Source organism: Orycteropus afer, unplaced genomic scaffold (assembly GCF_000298275.1).
Source record: "Orycteropus afer afer isolate SDZICR_OR568_19922 unplaced genomic scaffold, OryAfe1.0 scaffold00376, whole genome shotgun sequence".
Taxonomy (NCBI): Eukaryota; Metazoa; Chordata; class Mammalia; order Tubulidentata; family Orycteropodidae; genus Orycteropus; species Orycteropus afer.
In genome coordinates this window covers 2,173,290-2,196,089 of record NW_006921963.1, presented here as the reverse complement: position 1 = coordinate 2,196,089, position 22,800 = coordinate 2,173,290, and the positions used below count along the sequence as shown (strand labels likewise).

General features: G+C 49.9%; 1 protein-coding gene across 1 annotated transcript in view; it reads left to right on the top strand.

The window, feature by feature from the left end:
* The window catches only part of POLR3E (RNA polymerase III subunit E), a 46,357-nt gene that overhangs the window by 17,638 nt on the left and 5,919 nt on the right, over positions 1-22,800 (top strand). The window contains exons 6-17 of the mRNA XM_007953180.2: positions 3,692-3,799; positions 4,173-4,222; positions 6,145-6,264; positions 7,271-7,356; positions 7,716-7,760; positions 7,838-7,929; positions 8,699-8,819; positions 18,592-18,673; positions 19,470-19,529; positions 19,629-19,786; positions 20,205-20,266; positions 20,812-21,338. Of these exons, the coding sequence (XP_007951371.1) occupies positions 3,692-3,799; positions 4,173-4,222; positions 6,145-6,264; positions 7,271-7,356; positions 7,716-7,760; positions 7,838-7,929; positions 8,699-8,819; positions 18,592-18,673; positions 19,470-19,529; positions 19,629-19,786; positions 20,205-20,266; positions 20,812-21,338 (1,511 nt within the window). The remainder of the gene's footprint in view (positions 1-3,691; positions 3,800-4,172; positions 4,223-6,144; positions 6,265-7,270; positions 7,357-7,715; positions 7,761-7,837; positions 7,930-8,698; positions 8,820-18,591; positions 18,674-19,469; positions 19,530-19,628; positions 19,787-20,204; positions 20,267-20,811; positions 21,339-22,800) is intronic.

Below are 22,800 nucleotides of genomic sequence, written 5' to 3'. Positions count from 1 at the left end.
GACGGCACATAACAACAACAACAACAAATATATGACATGAATAGACTATCGAGCATAACCCAAAATGTACAAACAGCAGAAGATGAACTAGATGAATAACACCTTTTAAAAATTGAATTTCTATGTGCTTCAAGATACTTCTCCAGAAGAGTCCAAAAAGAACCTACAGATGGGGAAAAAATATTTGGCAATGATATATCTGACAAGGAACTTAACTCTAGAATTTATAGAAAAGTCCCAACACTTCAACACCAAAAAGACAAATAATCCAGTTTAAAAATGGGCAGAAGACATGATTAGACACTTCAGAAAGGATATTCCGGTGGCCAAAAAACATGAAGAAATGCTCACGATCATTAGCCATTAGCAAGATGCAAATCAAAACAATGAGACACCATCTGACAAGACAAAGTAACAAATGCTGGTGAGGATGTGGAGAGATTGAGACTCTCATACACTGCTGGTGACATTGTGAAATGATACAACCACTGTGGAAAGCAGTATGGTGATTCCTTAAAAAGTTGGAATTAGAGATACCATTTGATCCAGCAATTCCATTATTAGGTATATATCCTAAAGAAGTAAGAGCCAGGACAACAACAGATACATGCACACCCATGTTCATCACAGGACTATTTACAATAGCAAAAAGATGGAAACATTTAGGTTCTCGTAGCTTGTAGGTGTCCATCAACAGAAGAATGGATAACCAAACTATGATACATACACACGGTGGAATACTCTGCAACCCTAAAGAATAACGTAGAATCTGCAAAACACCTCATAATGTGGATGAACTTGGAGGACAGTATGCTGAGTGAAATAAGTCAATCACAGAAGGACAAATACTGTATTAGTCCATTATTGTAAAAAGTCAAGGAAAAGTTCATATATGGAAGGAAATTTTCCTTGTTGGTTACCAGGGATGAGAGGGGAGAGGAGGGAACATTGTTAGGTAGGTAGAGACAAGTATTGATTTGGGTGAAGAGAAGGGCAATGTACCAAATGTGAGTGATCAACACAGTGGCATTGAGGAAGAGGAAGACAGAGGTGCATGGGAGGTACAAACAACAAAGATGAACCCATTTGCACACACAGTACTGCATTGTCAGTGAAGGCAAGCATTGATATACAGGTGGATAGAGGAGTGGACAGGCTGAACGTTTAGGTATGTCTGTGCAGGGGTGGGGAGTGTGCCCATGACCATGTATAGGGTTGGCAGACAGTATTTCTACAAGTGTATTTGTATGTTCTGAAAGGATTCCCAGGTGTATAGTAGAGCTGACAAGGGACAAGGTTGTAGTCACTTCTTGGCCACATCCAGCTACCCAGAGGGAGCAAACTGTTGGGCCTGTGGGCTTGGGACCATAGTTGCAGAGGATATCAAGCTCAATTGGCATAACATAGTACAAAAATACTGTTCCACCTCCTACTTTGGTGAGTAGTAATTAGGATCTTAAAGGCTTGTAAGCAGCCATCTAGGTGCAACGATATGTCTCTCCTTGTCCAGAGCAAAGAAGAATGAAGAAAACCAAAGATTCATAGAAACAATTAGTCCAAGGGACTGGTATACCATGTGATTATTAACCTATATTGACTTTGTGACCAGAAGAACTAGATGGTGTCTGGCTACCACTGTCAACCACTCGGAGTGGAATCTCTGTTGGAGATCTTGGACAGAGTGGGAGAACTATGTGGAGCAAAACTGAAAATAATTAAAAAAAAAAAAAGAGACCAGATTTGCTGGTCTCATAGAGCCTGATGGAGTCACTGATACTGTGGCCCCTTGTTGCCCTTCAGGTCTGGAATTGAATCCACTCCCACAGCTTCCAGCCACACAAAAGACAGACATATGAGGTGAACATTTACATTAGGTAGGTAACACTCCTTGGAGAAAACAATCATGGGAGAATAGAAGGGCTTTATATGCGCACAGAAACAGCTGGGGGGGGGGCAGGAATACATAGGAGGGAAGGACACAGGGAAGAGGTAACTATGGGGAGGAGGTGAAAGGAACTGTCAATGGAAATTGCAGACAGTGTCATAAAACAAAGTGAATGTGAGCTGCTATATGGAAAGTGAATTTGTTCTGTAAACTTTGACCCAAATCACACAAACACCAACCACCAAAGCAAAAGATGAAGAAATTGAAGATTTTTACTAACTTCTTCAGTGTGAAATTGACCAAACATGCGATGAAGATGTATTGATAATTGCTAGTGATTGGAATGTGAAAGTTGGTAACAAAGCAGAAGCATTGATAGTTGGAAAATCCAGTCTTGGTGATAGAAATGAAGTCAGAGATCGCATGATAGAATTTTACAAGACCGACTTAGTCATTGAAGATACCTTTTTTAAACAATACAAACAGTGACTAGATACATGGAACATGCCAGATGGAATATACAGGGATCAAGTAGACTGTAACTGTGGAAGGAGACAATGGAGAAACTCATTATCAACCAGAACAAGGCCAGGGGACAGCAGTGGAACAGACTTAAATTGCTCATGTGCAAATGTAAGCTGAATCTGAAGAAAATTCAAACAAGTCCATGAGAGACAAACGATGGCCTTGAGTATATCCCACCTGAATTTAGAGACCATCTGAAGAACAGATTTGACTCATTGAACACCAGTGACCAAAGTCCATACAAGTTGTGGGCTAACATCAAGAACATCATACCTGAAAAAAACAAAAGGTCATTAAGAAGACAGAAAAGACCAAAGTGCATGTCAGCAGAGACTAAAACTTGCTCTTGAATGAAGAGTAGCTAAATCTACTAAGGGGATAGGGAGGAAGAATAAGGATTGATGACTAATGGATACAAACAAGGTTTCTTTTTGGGATGATGAAAATAGAATAGGATCGAAACTAGTGTCGAATAACTACTGTATACTCTCTTGTTTTGAACCAGTGTCTCTTGCATATAGTTCTTTAAAGCCATGTTCTTGCCCCCAGGCCTTTCTCTTACTTACTCCTCGTGAGCATTTTGTCCCCTCTTGAGTCCAGATAGCTTACACAGAGTCATGTCTGTCCTAGCACTCTGGTTTCTTCTCTTCCAAGTCTACATTGACTTGATTGGAATTGATTGTCTTTGCCTCCCACTTAAGAGCTGTGTGTGCAGCTGATTCATGAGGAAACGTCAGTCTTCATCAGAGACTGGAGAAACTCATGGGCTCCATCAGGACCCCTTCTCCAGCCACATTGGTGGATTTCTTAAAGGAATGGGTGGGACTTTGACAGGAAAAGGTGGGAGGGTGAGGAGGAGGAAGTAGGATTGTGTATGTTAGGGGTGGGGGTAGTTAGCCTCATTAAAGGCCCGGCGCAGAGAGAGAGCAGGGTATGCTTGGTTTAAACACATTGCCCAGTTTAGTTAGGGGCCATAGGGGTCAGAATTGGGAGAGCCTTGAAAGGTTGCCAAAGGATTTGAATGAAAGGAAGTGGATTTGAGCAGAAGAGCCCAGGTTCATGTTGTGGTCCAGGTTATGACCTTGTTCTGTAGCCAGGGCCAAGATTGTACCAAGAGTGGCCCTCAACTTTGTGGCCCCAAGGCTTAGGATCCATGGGCCCAAAAGGGGGAGGTGATGTGATAGCCTAGGGAGTCCTGGGTCCTTGATGAATCTCCTTTGAGTCAAGCTGGGTGGGTTGACCCCAGTTCCTCGAGTCGGGTTGCCCTTCTTCCTCTGCTAGGTGAACTCCACCTGACGCCTTTACATGGCATCCTGCAGTTGCGACCCAGCTTCTCCTACCTGGATAAAGCTGACGCCAAGCACCGTGAGAGGGAGGCAGCCAATGAGGGTGAGCTCTGGGGCCCTGCTGCTGCCTGGGTGTCTGCATCTTGGCAGGACGGGTTTGTTGTGGGAAAAAGCATTGAAGGGATTGGATTGTGGGGCATGTTCCTGTGCATAGTAGGATATTTAGCGGCATCCTGGGCTAATAGCATCCTCTCCACTATTTGTAACCACCAAAAATATCTCCAGACATTGCCAAATAGCCCTAAGTGGGGAAGAATCACACTCGGTTGACAACCCCTGGCTTATGTGACTAACTTAATGTCCAGAAGGAGCATCCATAGGTCCCTGTTGCTGAAGCCCCCCAGCAGGTGGCACTGAGAACAGGAAGCTCAGGGCTTCACCAGTGGCTGCAAGCCAAGGACTTGTTTTTCTTGTAGCAGGAGACTCGTCGCAGGATGAAGCAGAAGAAGACGTTAAGCAGATCACGGTGAGCTCCAGCCATAAGAGGAGGGGGGAGCCTAGGAGGAACAGGGCTGACCTTATGGCTCAGCTGCCTGGAGACAGCTAGGGGTAGGGAAGGTCTCAGTCAGAAATGGCTCTGAGGTGAGGCAGTTACTGAGCGTCCATTCTGCTTAGAGCCCTCTTGCTGGGCTACCTGGAGGGAATGGCTTAACCCCTGCTTAGCCTGGTTTATCAACAGCTATAAGCAGGGTAGTGGCTCTAGTTTAAGACTGGCTCCTGGGGCTGGGCTGGAGTTGCCTGGGAAGAAGAAGCCAGGACACGGGGCCCAGTGAACGAACCCACAGGCATAGACTTACCAGAGCCAAGGCCCCTGTGAATTAAATGTGGAAGTCTGTCTTTTCAGTAGTGCACAGGTGAAGAATTTCTATTTTCATACACACCCATTGCCGTATGGTCGGTTCTGACTCCTAGCAACCTGATGTGACAGAGTAGAACTGCTTCATGGTTTGCAGGGCTGTAAATCTGTACAAAAGCAGACTGCTCCATCTTCCTCTATTTTAACAGTCCCGCCTTTATTTTAAAGATCATTAGAAAAATACTGACCTCCCGTTCATAGTTTACGTGCTTGTTCTTGTAGGTGCTGTTCTGACTCACAGTGACTCTGCGTACAGCAGAATGAGTCACTGCCCTTTTTAAGCATATAGCCCTGGGTGGTGCAGTTTGTTCTCAACTAATAACTATAAGTTGGTGGTTCGAACCCACCCAGTGGGACTGCAGAAGAAAGTCCTAGTGATCTGCTTCCAAAAAAATCACAACCAAGAAAACAGTGGGGCAGTTCTGCTTATAATGCGCAGGGTCACCATGAGTGAGAAGCAGCTTAATGGCAGTAGGTGTGGTTTGGGGAATTTAAGCATATTTAGGTTAAAATGAGTCTGTGTAAAGAAAAATACCACACAGACAAGGTGGTACACAGTATGCTTGTAAAGAATGTTTGTCAGAAATTGAAGATGGGCTAGTGTTGGCCGGATGCTTGTCCCAGTTCTCAGTAGCTTGCTGGACAACCATAGATAATGCCCTTGTCTGGGAACTCACTAGTCCTTACTTGACAAGACATTCTTAGGCTAATATGCTTTAAAGACACTTCAGGCTTTGACAGCCCAGGGTTTGGTAATCTGGCCAAAGCACCCACATAGGTCCCTTTTGTGGGAAGTGAGCCAGGGCTTGGGTCCTTTAGGACTCTGTAAATGACAAAAACCCAGATCAAACTGGCTTGAACAAAAATGGACCGTATGGTCCATGTTACTGAAAAGTTCAAATGTAGTTTCAGGTAGGGCTGGATTTAGGTGCTCAGACTTAAGGTTCTGTCTTCCTTTGTTGGCCTCTTTCTCAGACAAGATGGCTTTCCCCAGTGGTAGAGAGAGCATCGGCCCCAGTTGCAGGCTTACATCCCTCCCCATCTTCTAAGATGTCTGGGAAAAAGAAACTTTTTTCTCATTACTTCCAACTGAAGTCTTCTCATAATTCACTCATTGGCTTTGCCAATCCTGAGCCAGTCCCTGTGGCTCAGAGGATTTGATGCTTTGATTGGCCAGGGCTGACTCATGTGCCTACTCCTGTAGCTGTGTGTGTGTGTGTGTGTGTGTGTATGTGTTTTGGGTGGGGGTCAGGCGATTACCGCCCTGAACTTAGCGAGAACTGGGAATTTCCCAGAGGGCAATGGGAGGTCTGGTTACCAGTGGAAGCAGAGCTAGATGGATGCTGGGCAGGGAAAAGCAAGAGAAAGCTGCTCCCTGGGTTGAATCTGGAAGGCCTATATGGGAAGTAAGAAGGGAGGTGGAGGGGGGAAGCTGGCCCCAGATGTGGGATTCTCAGATCTGAAGAGGCTGGGATGGAAGACTTGGAAGGGTCACAGGCCTAAGGGCATCAGCCCTCCCCTCCTGCCCCCAGGTGCGGTTCTCCCGGCCAGAGTCGGAGCAGGCCCGTCAGCGCCGAGTGCAGTCCTATGAGTTCCTGCAGAAGAAGCACGCGGAAGAGCCCTGGGTCCACCTGCACTACCATGGCCTCAAGGTGAGCACAGCTCACAAACACACATAAACACACAGCTGCAGGAGAAGCTCTGATGCCAGGAAGCCATACAGGGTCCACATCAACTCACCTTTAGTTTACATCAAATTCAGCTGTAGCCCTTGGTGGTCCCACTGAGAGAGAATAGAGATACTGTGGGCAGTGCGCCCACCACGTCAGTGATTCCACTTTTGGGGAGCAGGAGAGGAGAACTGTGAGTCAGGTTTCTGGCTCCTCTCCTCCGGAGTATGAGCGTCTTGCTGGGCTCACAGTAGGTCTGCGCTCTGGTGATGTGTTGTCTCGTGCTGTGTGGGCCCTGGACGTGGGCCAGCACTTCGGTGCTCTGCCAAAGACCCAGCCTTCCACCACATGCCCGAGTGCTCAGTACCTTCCGAGGGTGATTTTTGCTTTATGCTCGGTTTCATCTGATGCAGTGACTTCAGAACCTAGTTGTTGAAATTGTGCACTGAGTGAGGGAAGTGATGGGATATTTGCTCTCGGAGGTTCCCTGACGTCTGTTTGAAGAGGAGTAATGCCTGATTTCTCTGGAACTTTCCTGGAAGAAGTTTGTGTTGACAGCCTTAGATTCAGGCTCAGACTATCTGAAAGCTGTTTTTCCTAGTTTGTGACCTCAGAAAAGTTACTTAACCCATCTGTGCCTCAGTTTCCTTATCTATAAAATGGGAGCAATAATAATAGTACCTGCCTTGTCGAGTTATTTTGAGGACAAAATGTGTATTGCAACAGAGCCTGGCACCTAGTAGGTGCTTTGTAAACATTTCCTGTTCTTTTTATCATTCTTGTTAATGCTTCAGCATTATAGGTGGTGCTGAGTCTTGGGGTGTGGGGGTTGTGTGGGCCAGACAGGTGGTTGGTTCAGGTCACATCTGGGAGCCTGGAGTGTTGTGCTCAGGAAGTGGAATGTGCCGCTGTGGCCTTCGAGTAGGACAGTGGGTGGAAGACATGCAGGGCTGAGAGCTGCTCTGTTTCTCCACCCCTCCCCCAACAGGACAGCCGTTCCGAGTACGAGCGCCAGTACCTGCTGTGCCAGGGCCCCAGCCCTGTGGAGAACACGGAGCTCGTCAAGTCGCCCAGGTAGACCGGGCCGGGAGCTCCTGAGCCCAACATTCACCCGTCCAGGAGGGTCTCTGGTGTGACGGCTCCTTCCCTTGGACTGGCGCCCCCTTCTCTAGTGTGCAGGGAGGGATGTGGAGAAAGGGGAAGGCCTTTGTCCCCTGGGGGCCGCCAGAGGTGGACACGGAAGGGGTGAGCCTTGTCTTTCTGAAGGAGCTCTTCATACTGTGAGCTTGACCTCTGTTTGCTCCTCCTCCCTCAACCCTTACCTGCGGCTGTGTGGTCAGAAGGCTGTAGCCTGCATCCGTCCTGTGGTCCCGGGCAGGGGTGGAGCAGGGCCGGGGCCCTGGGAGCTCCTGACCTCTGCTCTTTCCCCGTAGTGAGTACCTCATGATGCTTGTGCCGCCCAGCCAGGAGGAGGAGAAGTGAGTAGGGGTGGGCTGGCCCCGCCCTCCCTCCCCTGGTCCCGCCTGCTCTAACCTGTCACTTTGGTTTTCAATAGGGATAAGCCTGTGGCCCCCAGCAATGTCTTGTCCATGGCCCAGTTGCGCACCCTACCGCTGGCGGATCAGATCAAGATCCTGATGAAGAACGGTGGGTGCCCACCCCCCGCTCCCGATGCAGCTTTTCAGCACTGTCCTGGTCTGGGGGGGGCGAAGCACCGGGACAGGCACCGGGCTCCAGAGCCACCCCGGCCACTCCCTGCTGTGTGTCCTTACGCAGGTCCCTAACCCTCCGAACCCCACTGGGTTTAGTTGTGAAGGATTCAAAGACATGAGGCTCTTAAAGTGCTTAGTATAGAGCCTCACCTGAGCTTCTGTCATCTAACGATGAAGCGTTTTCACGGGCACTGTGTCACGGTGCCCTCACTGGGCTGCACAGTAGCCCGGGGCTGCCAGGGACGGAGCTCTTGCCTTCCTGCAGAGGACCTGGGGCCTTCCCCACCAGCCTGCTGCCCTATCCAGTGCTCAGTTGGTTGGCGGCTTGGGAGTCTGGTAAACAGCAGAGTACAGTGATTTTTAAGTGCACAGACTCTGGAGCCAGATGTCCTGGGCTCAGACCCTTGCTCTCCACTTTCTACCGTTGTCATTTTCGTGAGTTTTGAAACCCTTTGGGCCTCGGTTTGGCCCCCTGTAAAATGGGAATAATAATAGACTCTTCCTCATAAAGTAACTAGAGATTCAGTGAGATGCACGGTGCCTGGTGCATACCGACCAGTGAATGAATACCAGCCTTTGACGTCATTATCTTGATTCACATTATGGGGATTTTTATGAGCTTGAAGCTGTGCAGACTTCAAGCATGGGAGAGGTAAGGACCCAGGCCCTTTCCCCTCTTCTCATGTCTCCCATGTCATCCTCAGTGAAGGTCATGCCTTTTGCCAACTTGATGAGCCTGCTAGGCCCCTCTGTCGACCCTGTGGCTGTTCTGCGTGGCATCCAGAAGGTGGCGATGTTGGTCCAAGGAAACTGGGTGGTAAAGAGGTAAGTTCACTAGGGATCCTCTTTTAATGGGATCATTTAATCCATTGAAATTTGATATAATTACTGGTGTTTGGGGTTAGATGTACCTTTGTGTTTTCTTTTTGTCCTGCCTATGTTGTATTTTATATTCATTTTGCCTTCTATTGAATTGATTCTTTTTTATTACTCCATTTTTCTTCCTCTGCCTTGTAAGTTGTTCTCTCCTAACTTTGGTTTTCCTGCAGATTTCACATGTATTCATGACTTATCACAGTTTAGTATTAATTGCTGTTTTCACCTTTTTCTAAGAAAATTCAGAGATCTTAGAATATTTCATCCCTATCCTCTATCCAACTCATATGCTGTTGTGTTTGTGTGCTTGAATTCTCTCTTTTAAGCCCTGCAATACGTTATATGATCTAGTCAATATTCTTTATTATTCATTAGACTTATGTAGTTACCTTTAATGTTGCTCATCATTCCTTTTTGCATTTCTGAGTTTCCACCTGGGATAATCTTGTACCTAAAGAATGCTATAGTATTCCCTTTGGTGCAGGTCTGATGATGAATTTCCTCTGCTTTTTGTTTATCTGGAAATGCCTATTTTACATTGATTCTTTAAGGATTTTTTTTGCGGGGAGTAGAATTCTATGTTGGTAATTATTTTCTTTCAGCATATTGATAAAACTTCACGGTAAGGTAGTCCCTGGCTTACAATAGGATTCCATTCTGTCTACTCTGTTGTAAGTCGATTCTGATGTAGGTTGAATACTTTTTCCTTTCTTTTTTTGTTATTAGTATCTTTATAAATCCAGCACTGTTTTGAACAGTAAATCATAAAACCCAACATCTGTTAGTGAACATCTGAGAATGATAGTAGGTAGCATCAACGAATTATGCTCTGCAACATACCACTGACCATAGACGTAAAAATAAAACAAAGCCACAGATGGCCATAAGTGCAGTTTGTTGTAACTCAAGTATGTCGTAAGTTGGGGACTGCCTGTATTTTGACTTCCATTGTTGTGTTTTTGTTTGTCTTCCGTGTGTGTGTGAGTCAACCTTCTCTTGACTTTTTATGATTGTGGTCTCATACAATATTTGTCCTTTTGTGATTGACTAATTTACTCAGCATAATGTCCTCCAGATTCAACTGTGTTATGAGGTGTTTTGCAAATTCATCATTATTTAACATTGCATGATATTCCATTGTGTGTACGTGGCATAGTTTGTTTATCCATTCATCTGTTGATGGGCACTTAGGTGGTTAACATCTATTGTGAATAATGCTGCGGTGAACATGGGTGTGCATGTATCTGTTCCTGTTACGGCTCTTATTTCTCTAGGATCTATACCTACTAGTGGGATTGCTGGATCACATGGTATTTTTATTTCTAAATTTTTAGGGAAGCGCCATACTATTTTCTATGATGGTTGCACCAGGTAACCACCTCACCAGCAGTGTATGAGGGTTCTGGTCTCCACACCCTCACCAGCATTTGTTGTTTCTGTCTTGTTGAACTTTGCCGTTAATGACGGGGTGAGATGATACCTCATTGTCTCTAATGGCTAATGATCATGAGAATTTCTTCATGTGTTTATTGGTCACCTAAATATCTTTGGTGAAAGTGTCTGGATATGGACCAGTAGTTTGAAATTTGCCTAAGGTTCTGTGAGCATGAAGAAAAACTGGCAGCTCCACGGTGGTGATGTAGGAGTTTATGGAGGGCTTAACCTACTGAGGCAAGGTGGCAAGGCAGGCTCGAGTCTCCACTCCCCAGCAGGAGGCAAGTCTTTTACAGGTCTGGTGAACAAAGGTGGTGTGGCTTCAGGGCCTTGGACCTCCAAGACCACCCTAGAAAATGATTTACATAAGAGTGACTTAGCCACAGGGGACATCAAGTTCAATTGGCATAACATACTATACAAAACATTGTTCCACCTCCTACTTTGGCGAGTAGCAACTGGGATCTTAAAAGCTAGCAAGCTGCCATCTAGATGCAACGATGGGTCTCTCCTCATCCAGAGCAAAGAAGAATGAAGAAAACCAAAATTCATGAAAACAATTAGTCCTAGCGACTGGTACACCATCCGATCTGCAGCCTATACAACTGTGAGACCAGAAGAACTAGATGGTGCCCGGCTACCACTGTCATCCACTTGAAAGGGGATCTATGTAGGAGATCCTGGACAGAGAGGGAGAACAATGTGGAACAAAACTCAAAATCATTTGGAGAAAAAAAAAAAAAAGGTGAGGACCAGGTTTGCTGGTCTGATAGAGCCTGGTGGAACCACTGAGACTATGGCCCCTTAGCTGCCCTTCAGGTCTGGAATTGAACCCACACCTGTGGTTTCCAGCCAAACAAAGTACAGGCAAGTGAGTTAAACATTTACCTCAAGTAGACACACGCCCTGGAGAGAACAATCATGGGAGAAAGAAGGGCTGCTTATGCACAGGGAGACAGCTCAGGGGGCAGGAGTGTATGCAGGGATGGAGACTGGGAAGAGGTAACTATGGGGAGGGAGTGGGAGGGGAGCTGTGGCCAGAGGGTGTGTCCACAGCCTTGTTCTGTTTTGTCACGTAGCCTGACAGGCAGCACAGTTCTGGTGGTAGTCTGGTACACAGGCGCGCATGCCCAGGGCCATCGATTCTAGAGGACTGCCTTCCTCATCTAGGTGGTTTCGGCAGTTAATGGCTGCAGGCTTTCTCTGCTCTCGTTCATGGCCTGTTAGTAAAATTGGTCAGAGCTTCAGTTTGGCCCATGGCTTTCACAGAGCCAAGGGAGGGGACTGAAACAGCCAGTGGAACCTGAGCCTGTGGCCAATAAACACTTGAAGAAATTCTCATGAATTTCAAAAATAGCCCTGCACCTGATCCTCCTCACTTAACACCTTCTAAAGGCTATGAACTCCCTGCTATTTTCACATTTTACAGTGAAAGATTCACCAGCTTTTGCCCCATCTTACAGATTTTTACCAAAATTGAATAGTATTTCATTGTTTCTTTTCAGACTCATTATTTGCAGGTATTATAAACCAGGGCAAGCAAAGTTCACTTCCACTTAAACCTGCTGCCAACTTTACTCCCTGGAGTTTAGCTCTTACTGCCATTAACATTGTAGCACAGCCAGACATTCTACTTTAAGGAAAAAAACTACTCTTTTCTCTTTTTTAAAAAACTTATTACCAGTCATGTTATCCCCACTTGGTAACAGAGGCTCAAACATGCCCCCGTATGTCTCCCAAGGCTGCCCAGTTGGTTCTGGCCCTCACTCCAAGGTAGGCCTTCAGTACTTGAGAAGAGGAGCTGTCTACAGACCCAGCAACTGCTTTTGTGGTGGGCTTCACTGAAGCTGTGAGCCTACTCTAGGAAGACAGTAGCCCCAAAGGGAACAAAGCAGTGTAGGACATTCATAGAGTTGGAAAGACAAGTGTTTAGTAGGTACTGGGAGGGCTAAGTCATTTCCTTCTACTAGGATCATCTAGTGGCTTCTGTTTGGATGGTGAGAACAAGGGCTGTCTTAGGCCCATACATGCTGCTCTAGGGAGGTCACCTGAGGGCTTGCGAATAAAGTTACCCATTTTGCTCTTTGCCAGAAAAGGAGACTACTTCTGTCTCCTATGCTGCAGTCTCTGTCCCAGTCCAGGTGAAATACGACTAGTGAAGCCCCCTATGCTGTTAGATGGTGGGTTCTCACGTTAGGCCGGTTACTTTCTCTGTCTCCAGAGGGACAAAGTAACCAATCACCCCTAGTGGGGTGACCCACGCCAAATGCCAATAGATATTTCCACTTTCCAGCACCAGGTCTGAGGTGTTCAGAGGTCCATGCTGCCTTGTTCTGGCAACAACCTGGGCAGATAAGCTTTGGGAGCCTGTGATGCCACTCGTATTGAGGTTGGTTGGCCACCCGGGGCGCCCAGTCTGGCATGTGGGACCAAACCTACCCCAGTGGGGCTGAATTTATCAACCTCCAAACCTCAGGCAGCACCTTGGCCCACCCCGTCTTGGAAGCTTTGTCTGATGGTCCACCTGCCAGTGTGTCACTGGCTGTGTTCCGTTATGAATGTGTGCAGGATTATGGGGCAGAGACCTTGGGCAGTGGTGTGAGCACGTGGGACAAGTTTGTACAGCAGCCACCAAATCACTGCAGTTTCCGTCTGTGCCTTGTCTCTGTGGCTGTTTTCCAGCTAACACAGGCACTGTGGTGTCCATTTCCCTGGTGAAGCCAGTGGGCGACCTCCCCTTCTGGATGCACCATCCTAACTTGTTGTAACAGCTGCTTCTCGGTTCTCCAGTGGAGAAAGCAGCGAATGGGCTGCCACATGAAAAACAGATCAGTGTCCGAGGTTTGGAGATGATCCCAGGTGTCCTGCCACAGGGCTCTCCCCCACAGACCTTGTCCAGTATTGTCCACTGCTCCTTATGCCATTGGCCAGTCCACATAGTTAACCCATAGGTTACAGCCCAGGTGTGTGTCCAAAGGGTTAAGAGTCAGGGCTTGTGGGTGATGACCTTCATTGCAGCCCTTAATTCTGCTCATTGGTGCTTTGCCCTGAGCTGGTTTCATGTACCTCAGCTAGAGTCATCTGTGTACCAGGCATCTGCTGGCAACGGCTTCCCCCCACTCCTAGCAGAGGGGGAGGCGGCTCTAGCAGCACGTTAGATGGAGGGCCATCTTGACATGTAGCCTTCCTGTATTGTCCCCAGCCCTTTCCCTTGCACAGCCAACACTTTTGCTTTCTTGTTTGTCCAGTCCCAAGAGGCACACCTTTTCACCAGTCGATAGGGTGTTTTCGAGCCGTGGACCGACTACGGTAAAGTTTGTGCTTTATTAACTGTGGACTCAGGCAACACATAGGTCTTACCAACCAGGTGATCCGTAAGAATTTTACCAACGTTCCTAGTCCCTGCTCCTTCTGGGGCTCATGACCCATACTCGCCTTTGTAGGTGGGTGATAAGAGCATCTGGACAATCCTGTCACATAGAAGCATCGTCAGCAGTTAATCTGTTGTCATCAGTGTAATGAAACCAACCGACAGTAGCAGGGAAAGAAAACCGAGTCTGGTACCTAGCAGTCATAGCATGGCAGGTGCTGGGGCTGTGCACGTACCCCTGGTGTAGTACCAAAAATGCCCATTGCTGCCCCTTCCAAGTAAAGGCAAACTGGTCCTGAGCAGATGGGGCTAGAGGGATGCTGAAGAATGGATTAACCAGGTCTGATACAGCCCCCTGGCACTTGGCCTCTCCTGTCCCCAGAGTACAGGTGCCCCCTTTCCTGGGAGAACAAATTGGGGCCTCCCTGAATTGACTGAGATTGTGTTTCCACCCCTTCTGAAAGTAGGGCTTAGGGCATTTGACTGCTAACCAGAAGGTTGGCAGTTCAAAACCACCAGCCATCCCACAAAAGGAAGATGGAGCAATCTACTTCCGTAAAGATTTAGAGCCTTGGAAACCCAGTGGTGGTTCCTGTGAGTCATAATCAACTCAGTGGCAATGAGTTTGGTTTGGTTTTTAACGCAACATGGTATGTGCTCAGGTCTCTACTCAGGGTTTCTAGCAGGGACGTTATGTTCGCAACTGCTTTCACTTTTTTTACCTGCAGTTGGATTTTCCCACAGAGATTCCACCCCTGAAGTGTATTCTGCCAAGGGGATGGCCTGGAAACCACTTAGGGCATCTGTGGTAGTTAAGATAAACTTGGCTGGGCCTGGTTTTAAGGGGCTGGGCAGCTGGATGTAGTCAGAACAAGGACTCTACAGTAGGAGTTCTGATGATGTGGTGCCTAAGGCATTTGACGGCTATCCAGAAGGCCAGCGGTTCAAACCCACCAGCCACTCCCTGTAAGGAAGTACAAAAACGACAAGGAGGCCACATGTTCTGACCTCCTCTAACCCTACAAGGGGAAGGCAGGATTACCAGCAGTAACCCAAGGCCTATTACTGCAAGGCCAGACATGCTGCCTCCCTCCAGCCCTTTTACCAACCGTTCCTCCCAAGGCACCCACCACCTCTCTCCTGGGTTCGATAATTCACTGCAGTGGCCACACAGAACTCACAGATTATGGGGTTTATTAGGGAAGCACCAGGCTACAACTCAAGTCCAGGAAGAACGCTCAGTCTCTCTCCCAGCCCACCGTCCCTCAGCCAAGAGTCTCTCACAGTCTCTTTCTCAGCAGTGCTGGTCCCTCGGCATCTCACTCAGTGATGCGTGTCTCTTGCGGCTCTTTCCCAGCAGCACGTGTCTCTTTCAGGGGTGCGTGTCTCTTTCGGCAGCACGTCTTCCTCCACCAGCAGTCAGAGAGAGTTCTGCTTCCAGGAGGCCTCCTTTTGAGCCTGGAAGGGTGGTCAAACTAGCCAATCACAGCATCAGAACTCTAAGCATGTGAGAGAGAGTGGGAACCTCCCAGAACATTGTATTGTGCCACGCCCAACAGAAATAACCCAGGTGGGCGACTTTAAAATCTGGATCTCCTCCGTAGCTAATAGCAATTCCCACCTTAGAGTTTACAAAGACTTATGGGTAGAAAAGCCACACTAAGTAATTTACTACACCGCAGGAAGACTGGGCAATGTACTTCTGTGGAGATACTGCTTGGGAAACCTAGGGAGGGGTCGGTGATTTGAACTGATTCGACAGCAGTGAGTTTGGCTTTTGTTTTTTTGGAGGACTCTACAGTAGTGAATAGGAGTGATGATAGTAAAGGGTCAGCTTGGTCTGGTTCCTGTTTACAAGAGGGATGCGTTCAGTCTCCTCTGTTAATTTTGTGTGTATGCCTTAAATTATATTAAGGAATTTCCCTTCTATTTCTGTTCTGTTGAGCATTTTGATCAGGAATGAATATTGGATTTTATTAGGTACCTTTTCTGTATCAACTGATAGGATCATGTGGTTCTTTCCCCTTGTTTTATTTATGTGGTAGATTGCGGTGATTGTCTTTCTAATGTTGAACCATCCTTGCATAACTGGTATGAATCCCACTTGGTTATGTTGTATTATATTTTTGATATGTTGGCTAGTGTTTTGTTGAGAATTTTTGCATCTATTATTGGTCTATAATTTTTCTTTCTAATGGTATCTTTGCCTGGTTTTGATGTGAGGGTTGTGTTTGCTCCACAGAACGAGTTCAGGAGTATTCCATCATTTTCTGTGTTCTGTAATCGAATAGACTTGGTGTCAGCTCTTCTCTGAATGTTCGGTAGAGTTTGCCAGTGAAGCCATCTGGGCCAGGACTGATTTTCTACCTCAAATTGTGTTAGTTTGGGGGAGGTAGTGTGTTGCTAGAAAACTGTCCATTTCTTCTAGGTTTTCAAATTTGTTGAAGTACAGTTCTTCATAGTACTCTGTTATTATCCTTTTTGTTGAATTGTTTCTGTTGTAACGTTGCCTGTTTCACTTCTACTTTGTATTGTTTGCATCTTCTCCTTCTTCTCATTTCTCTTTACACCTTTATTGTTTCCTCTCTTCTAGTGACTGTAGTTAGGCTTTTTGTTTGCTTTTCTTTTTCCAGTGGTCGGAGATGGTGGGTTTGGTTCTTTTCTGATGTGTGCATTTATAGCTATAAATGGTTCTCTGAGCACTGCTCTTGCTGTACTTCCATTGTTTTTATTGATAAGTCAACTGTCCGTCTGATTCTTCTTCTGAAGGTAATCTGCCTGTTTTTACTTATGGTTACTTTTCCGATTTCTTCTTTGTTTTGGTTTTCTACAGTGTCATTGGATTTGTCTAGGTTTGAATTTCTTTCTCTGTATCCTTTTGGAGTTCATTCTTGAATTTGTGGCTTGATAACTTTCAGTAGTTTCTTTTCTCCTGGGATTCCTTCACTAGACTCAGTTTCAAGGGTATAGAGATTGTCTGTCTGAGCTCTTCCTACATTCATGATGCCCAGTATAATGCCTGGCACACTAGATCCTTGGTGAGTACAGTGTGGCTACATTTTATGGATATTTGAGTTACGTTAATTTTAACAGTATGACTTAGAATACATTAATAAAGACTTTTGAAGTGTTTTTAATGTAGTATAAATTGAGCAATCTTACAGAATGTGAATTATACAGGATTTTAAAGTTTGAAAAAGTATGTTTCAAAGTAGGCTGGCCAAATAAATTGTAAAGCATGTTTTTGCCACATGGTGGCACACTTTCACTGATTAACACAAGCCCAATATGTCTGTACTTGGCAACTGTTGTCTCTTGTCACACAAGTGTTTAACTACAGTAGACCTTTGAGGTGGCCACCACTCATGAAGTGTGACCACCCTGTGTGGGTGTGTCCTGTGGATGAATGAAAGGTCTTTCTCATTATATACCTGGTAAAGGAACTTGCCAGATGTCTCACAGCAAGCTCACCCCAGAGCTTGGATTGTAACTTGAGATTCATGACTCAAACATGGGCTCTCTGCATGTGCCCCTGATGGTGCCGCCCCTGGTGGTGTGTGGGCTGTCACTGGGACTTGATGGTCAGGACTCCTTGACCTTGCCGCTCAGTGTCTGTCGGCGGCACTGGGGCCTGTGGGTATAGTCTTCTGTGTCCCTGTGAGGAGGTAACACAAAGGCCCGCTCGTCCACACGGCCAGTGTCTCTCAGCTTTTCTGTGCCAGGCACTGTGCCCTCGTTTGCATACTTCCCCTGTCCTGCAGCAGGGGTGGGCACCATGGTGGCCAAGCACATTGAATTCAGAGGTCTAGGGCACAAACCCCATTCATTCATTTACCCCACACTAGAGGATACCTCCTCTGAGTGCGGCAGCCAGGTGAGAACCCAGTGGTAAACAACACTGGCAAAGTCCCTGTGCCCATAGAACCTTTCTAGTGTCATTGGTCAGGCTTGGGGGAAAAGGTAGACAGAGAGCTCAGCCTTGGAGGGAGAGCGGTAGTCAGGTGCCAGGTCGGATTGAAGAGGAGGGGAGCGGGGAGAGCCTTCCAGCAGAGGGGGCAGAAGAATAAAGGGACCTCCTGATGTGGATGTGGGGTCTGTAGCTGGAGTTTTAGGGGTCAGGATTGTGTTGTGAAGAAGCTTGTATGCACTACCCCCCCCCCAAAAAAAATCTCACTGCCAAAGAGTCAGTTCCGACTCATAGTTACCCCCATTGGGTTTCTGAGGTGATAAATCTTACTGAAGCCAATTGCCCCATCGTCCTTCTGCTGAGTGGTTGGTTAGTGGGTTTGAACTTCCAGCCTCTGGTTAGTAGCCAGATGCCTCAGGCACTGTCCCGCCAGAGCTCCTTTGTGTGCTCCAGGGCCCTGCTTGCTTGCCTCTGGGCCCTTCCCCGAGTCCCCCCTTCAGTTCTCGGAGCCTTCGGTGCTGGAGCCTCCTCTCTAAAGCTTACACTCCACCGGGGCCTCGACCTGTGCCCAGCCCAGGCCCTCTTGCTTCACTCCCGTTGCCCCCCCCATTCGTTTCGGCAGGTGCTGACCTCGGCATGTTGTGTCATCACCTGTTTCTCTTGTTACCACACGTCCTTGACAGGTGGGACTCATCTCCCAAACCTCCTGAGCTCCTTGAGGTCCTGGGCTGTATCCTTCACAGCTTGTTAGTCTCTGAGCCCCTGACTCCTCCCTGAGCATGCAGTGGGCCCGCCTGGGCCAGTGGGCGGGGAGGGGGAAGAGGTAGGAGGAAGAACCCTTGCTGTGCTTGTCCACAGGGCCAGGCTTCTCAGGGAGTTGTGGGGCTCAGGCCTGCACCCAGCCAGGGGTAGAAAGAGGCATTTGTGGTCTGGAAACTGAGACTGAGCCCAGGGAAGGGTGCAGGGAGCTGAGGACAGGACTGACCTGCCCCTCCCACTCTCTTTGGCAGCGACATCCTGTACCCCAGAGACTCCTCCAGCCCCCACAGCGGCGTGCCGGCTGAGGTGCTCTGCAGGGGCCGAGACTTTGTGGTAAGTGCGTGGGCTCTCTGGCCCCAGCAGTGCACAGGCAGCAAGCGTGTGTGGCCTCTGAGGGTGGGCTGGACTTCGCTCCTTTCTCTTCCTTCCTCGGGTCTGGATCTCAGGCCCTTTGCGTCTGTCTCGCTCAGAGGCTGCAAACTGCAGGCCTGCATGCGGAATCTGGCCAAGGAGCATGTTTTAATTGAATGTCGTTTAAATTGTTAACTTGACTGTCAAGTTTTACAAGTCTCAGTCCAGACACTGGCCAGGTTCTGGCTTACCTGGAGTAACTGGACAGTCGGGCCCCGCCGGCCGCTTTCCTGCACGGCACCGGCCATGCAGTTACCCCAGCCCCTGGCGTGCCTGCTTCCCTCCTGTTTCCTTCCTTCCTGGTTGCTGTGTGCCTCTGAGGTTCCTGAACTAGTTGGCATCCCTGAACCCTCACAGTAACCCCAAGGAGTTGTTGGGAATACAGTGGTGAATAAGATGGGCAGGCATCCCTTGCCCCTGGGAGGTTTGGTGGTCAAGGTGGAAGGTGGGGTGAGTGGGGTGGGTGGCCATCCCCTTGTGGAGATAACCTCATACTCCATTGCTCAGAGGAGAAAATGAAAGCCAAGGTGAAGTGATTGCCCAAGGCCATGCAGTGAGGGCCCAGCCCAGGTCTGCCTGACACCAGGCCCAGGTGCTGACCACTGCTCTGGACCCTTATCCCGGCCCCCCGGACACGCAGGTGGATTTTGGGAGGGCGGCCTTAGGGGCAGTCTCATCTCTGTCCCTCTGGAAACGTGCTTGCGTTTTTCTCTCCCAGATGTGGAAGTTCACTCAGAGCCGCTGGGTAGTGAGGAAAGAGGTGGCGACGGTGACCAAAGTAAGTGGTGTTCTTCCTGACCGGAGGCCAGGCCCATCTGTGGGCTGAGGCGGGACGCTCGCCGGTGTGGCCTCACATGTGGCTTTGGCCTTCCCCCAGCTCTGCACGGAGGACGTGAAGGACTTCCTGGAGCACATGGCCGTGGTGAGGATCAACAAAGGCTGGGAGTTCCTCCTGCCTTACGACGAGGAGTTCATCAAGAAGCACCCGGACGTGGTCCAGCGGCAGCACATGCTGTGGACGGGCATCCAGGCCAAGTGAGAGCGGCGGGGTGGGGCGAGGGCGGCCCCCCGGCAGGAGTTCAGGGGCAGGCCAGGCGGCCGGCCAGGCCTGGGGCTGTGAAGCATATCCGGAGCTCAGCGGGCCCGGACCTTCCTCCACCCCCACCCCCAGCCAGGAGAGCGGGGGGAGGGGCAGGATGTGAGGAGAGGCGCTCAGGAGCAAGGGCGTGTGGCCCACAGCAGGCCGGAAAGAGAGAGGCTGAGGAAGGGAGAGGTGGCCACCACTCTGGGGGACCAAGTGGAAGTGGGCTCTGGGAGGAGAGGGCCTCACTGCAGGGAAGAGGGATGGGCAGGCGTGACCAGGACATCCTGGAGCTCAATGGGAATGTCTTTTGTGAGAGAGATGATGGGGGAGGTGTGACAGAAAATTAAGTGGGTTTCCCTTTCTTTTCAGATTAGAAAAAGTCTACAATCTTGTAAAGGAAACCATGCCAAAGAAGCCAGACGGACAATCAGGTTGGTGAGGGCCTTCGGGGCTGGGCAGGCCCCTCACACGGGCACTAGCTCTGGAAAGCTGCTCCGGGTTGGCCTGGAGAGAGAGCGGGGCTTGTGGCTGCCTCTTCTCCACCCTGCCCCCTCCCCTGCCACCCACAGATGTCAGCTACAGGCATCGCCAGCAGCAAAGGCTCAGCCTCAGGGACCGAGGCCTCGGCTTCTCCAGGCTGGGTCTGGGTCCAGGCCCTGCAGACCTGCCTGCCCTCCTGGGTCAGCAGGAGGTCATGGGGCGGGCAGAGGTGTGGCAGCAACTCCACAGAACCCCACCCTCAGTTGAATGCGGGAATTAATTTTTTCCCAGCCCTCTTTTTTCCTATATTCCTGGGGCTGCTCACCCCCCGAGGAAGTGGGGTGAGAGGCAGGGATGGGCCTTTGCTTCGGCCCCGCTGCCCTGCGTTGTTCCTGCCCGGGAGGTGGGGTGGTCCCCAGGGCAGAGGGACCCTGGGCCTTGGTCTTAGGCCCTTGGCAGCAGGGTTCTCTGAGCAGTGCTGTCCCTCTCTCCACAGTAGCTGCCGGGCTGCTCTCTGGGGATCAGCGGGTCCAAGCTGCCAAAACCAAGGCCCAGCAGAACCACGCGCTGCTGGAGCGGGATCTGCAGCGCAGGAAGGAGCAGGTGCAGGCGGCCGCCGTGCTGCCCGGTGTGCGGATCAAGGAGGAGCCCATGAGTGAGGAGGGGGAGGAGGAGGAGGAGCAGGAGGTGGAGGAGGAAGAGGAGGCCATGGACACGTCCCCCAGCGGCGGCCTCAGCACCAGGCTGCCCAATGGGCTGCCTGCGGGGCGGGCAGCGGCGGGGGAGAACTTCAACGGGCACCCTCCCCCAGGAGGTGCCAGCAGCCCTGTGGCCCGGGAACTGAGGGCCTTCGTGGAGGCCACCTTCCAGAGACAGTTTGTGGTCACACTGAGTGAACTCAAGCGCCTCTTCAACATGCACTTGGCCAGCCTGCCGCCTGGCCACACACTGTTCAGCGGCATCTCGGACCGCATGCTGCAGGACACGGTGCTGGCTGCCGGGTGCAAGCAGATACTAGTGCCTGTAAGTAGAGCTCCGCCTGCCGGGACGGGTCACCAAACGAGGCCGCCGGCAGGCCCCTGGGAGGGCCCCTGGCGTGCAGCACTTTTCCTGGGTGGAAGTCTAGTAACCTTTGTAGCGGCCCGGACCCTGGCCGCTTTAGGGAGAGCAGCTGTGTGGAGGCTGCAGAGGGCATGGGGAACCTTGGTTTGAATCTTGGTTCTCTCATGTGGTCGTTGTGTGTGACCATGGGCATGTCAGCCTCTGTCCTCATGGAAGTGGGAACTGTTAGTTTTTGTATCGTAGGACTTTGGGGAGGGCTGAGTGTGGGACCTGCAGGCCCTCGCATGGTGCTGGGCCTGAGCCAGGGCCTCGGGAGACGCAGGCCCCCTTGCCTGGTTTCTCAGCCCCTCTGCCCTGATGACACCTCACCTGTTCTGTCAGCTTTGCCATTTTTCAAAATAATTTTGCTTCTGGTATCGTTTGATCTTGTCTGCAGCCTGCAGATGGTGGGACAGGTGGGCAGCGTGAGCCTGTTCAGAGGTGCCGTGCCTGGGAAGTGATAGAGCTAGAAAGTGAGCTTCAGTGCAGTGTGTCCGAGCCCTGGATCCCTTCTGCTGCCACTAGGTGCCCACGTCAAAAGCCCCAGCGTGTGTGCCTGTCCTTGGCACGCCTCCCTATCTTTAGAGCTTCAGCCTCTCAGTTAGTATTTCTGGCACCAGGCCTTGTAGGCGACAGGGTTGGCCGTCCACACCCTAGGCTGCTCTGCCTCTTGTTGGAAGGGGGCCTAAGTAGAGGACATAGGGGACCAGAGAGCATGTGCTAAGTGAAGGGTGCCAGCCTGTAGCCTGGAAGAGGCTGTGTGGTCCTTCCTTCTCACCACACCCTGTCAGCGTGCAGGAGAGCTGGGGCTGTGGCTGCGGCTCTCGTAACGAGGGACACTGATGTTTCCCGTGTCAGGCTCAGAAGCACCTTCAGCCTTGGGTGATGCTCTGAGGCCAAGGCCCCTCCCCGTGTACATGAGGAATGTGAGGAAATAGGATAATAGAAATAGGACAAGAAGCCCTGGGTCTCAGGCGGGCTGGGCTGTCTCAGGGGACATGGCCCTCAGTCCCTCCTGGCAGGGACCCTCCTTGGCAGAGTGTCCCACGGAAAGTGTAGGGCTTGGGATACCTGCTGTCGTTGGAGCTGCCCTTGTCCACCCAGCAGATGGGTCCAGTGATCTTCAGGGTGGCCAGGCACGAGAGGAGAGGTTGTCCTGGCCTGCTGGAGTGGAGAGAAGGCGTGGGAAGATGAGGTGGGCCACCCTTAGGTTTCCCCTGGCCCTGCTCTTGCCACGCGGCTTCCTCCTGGTGGGGCTGGGGCCTCAGGGAGGTCCCCGGGCCCCCCAGAGCACTCACGCCCCTCCCTCCTTGTGGCCTTGACTCGAGGGCCCGAGTCTGTCCAGCACCCTTGTGGTTTTCCCATGAGAACGGTGAGGCCCAGA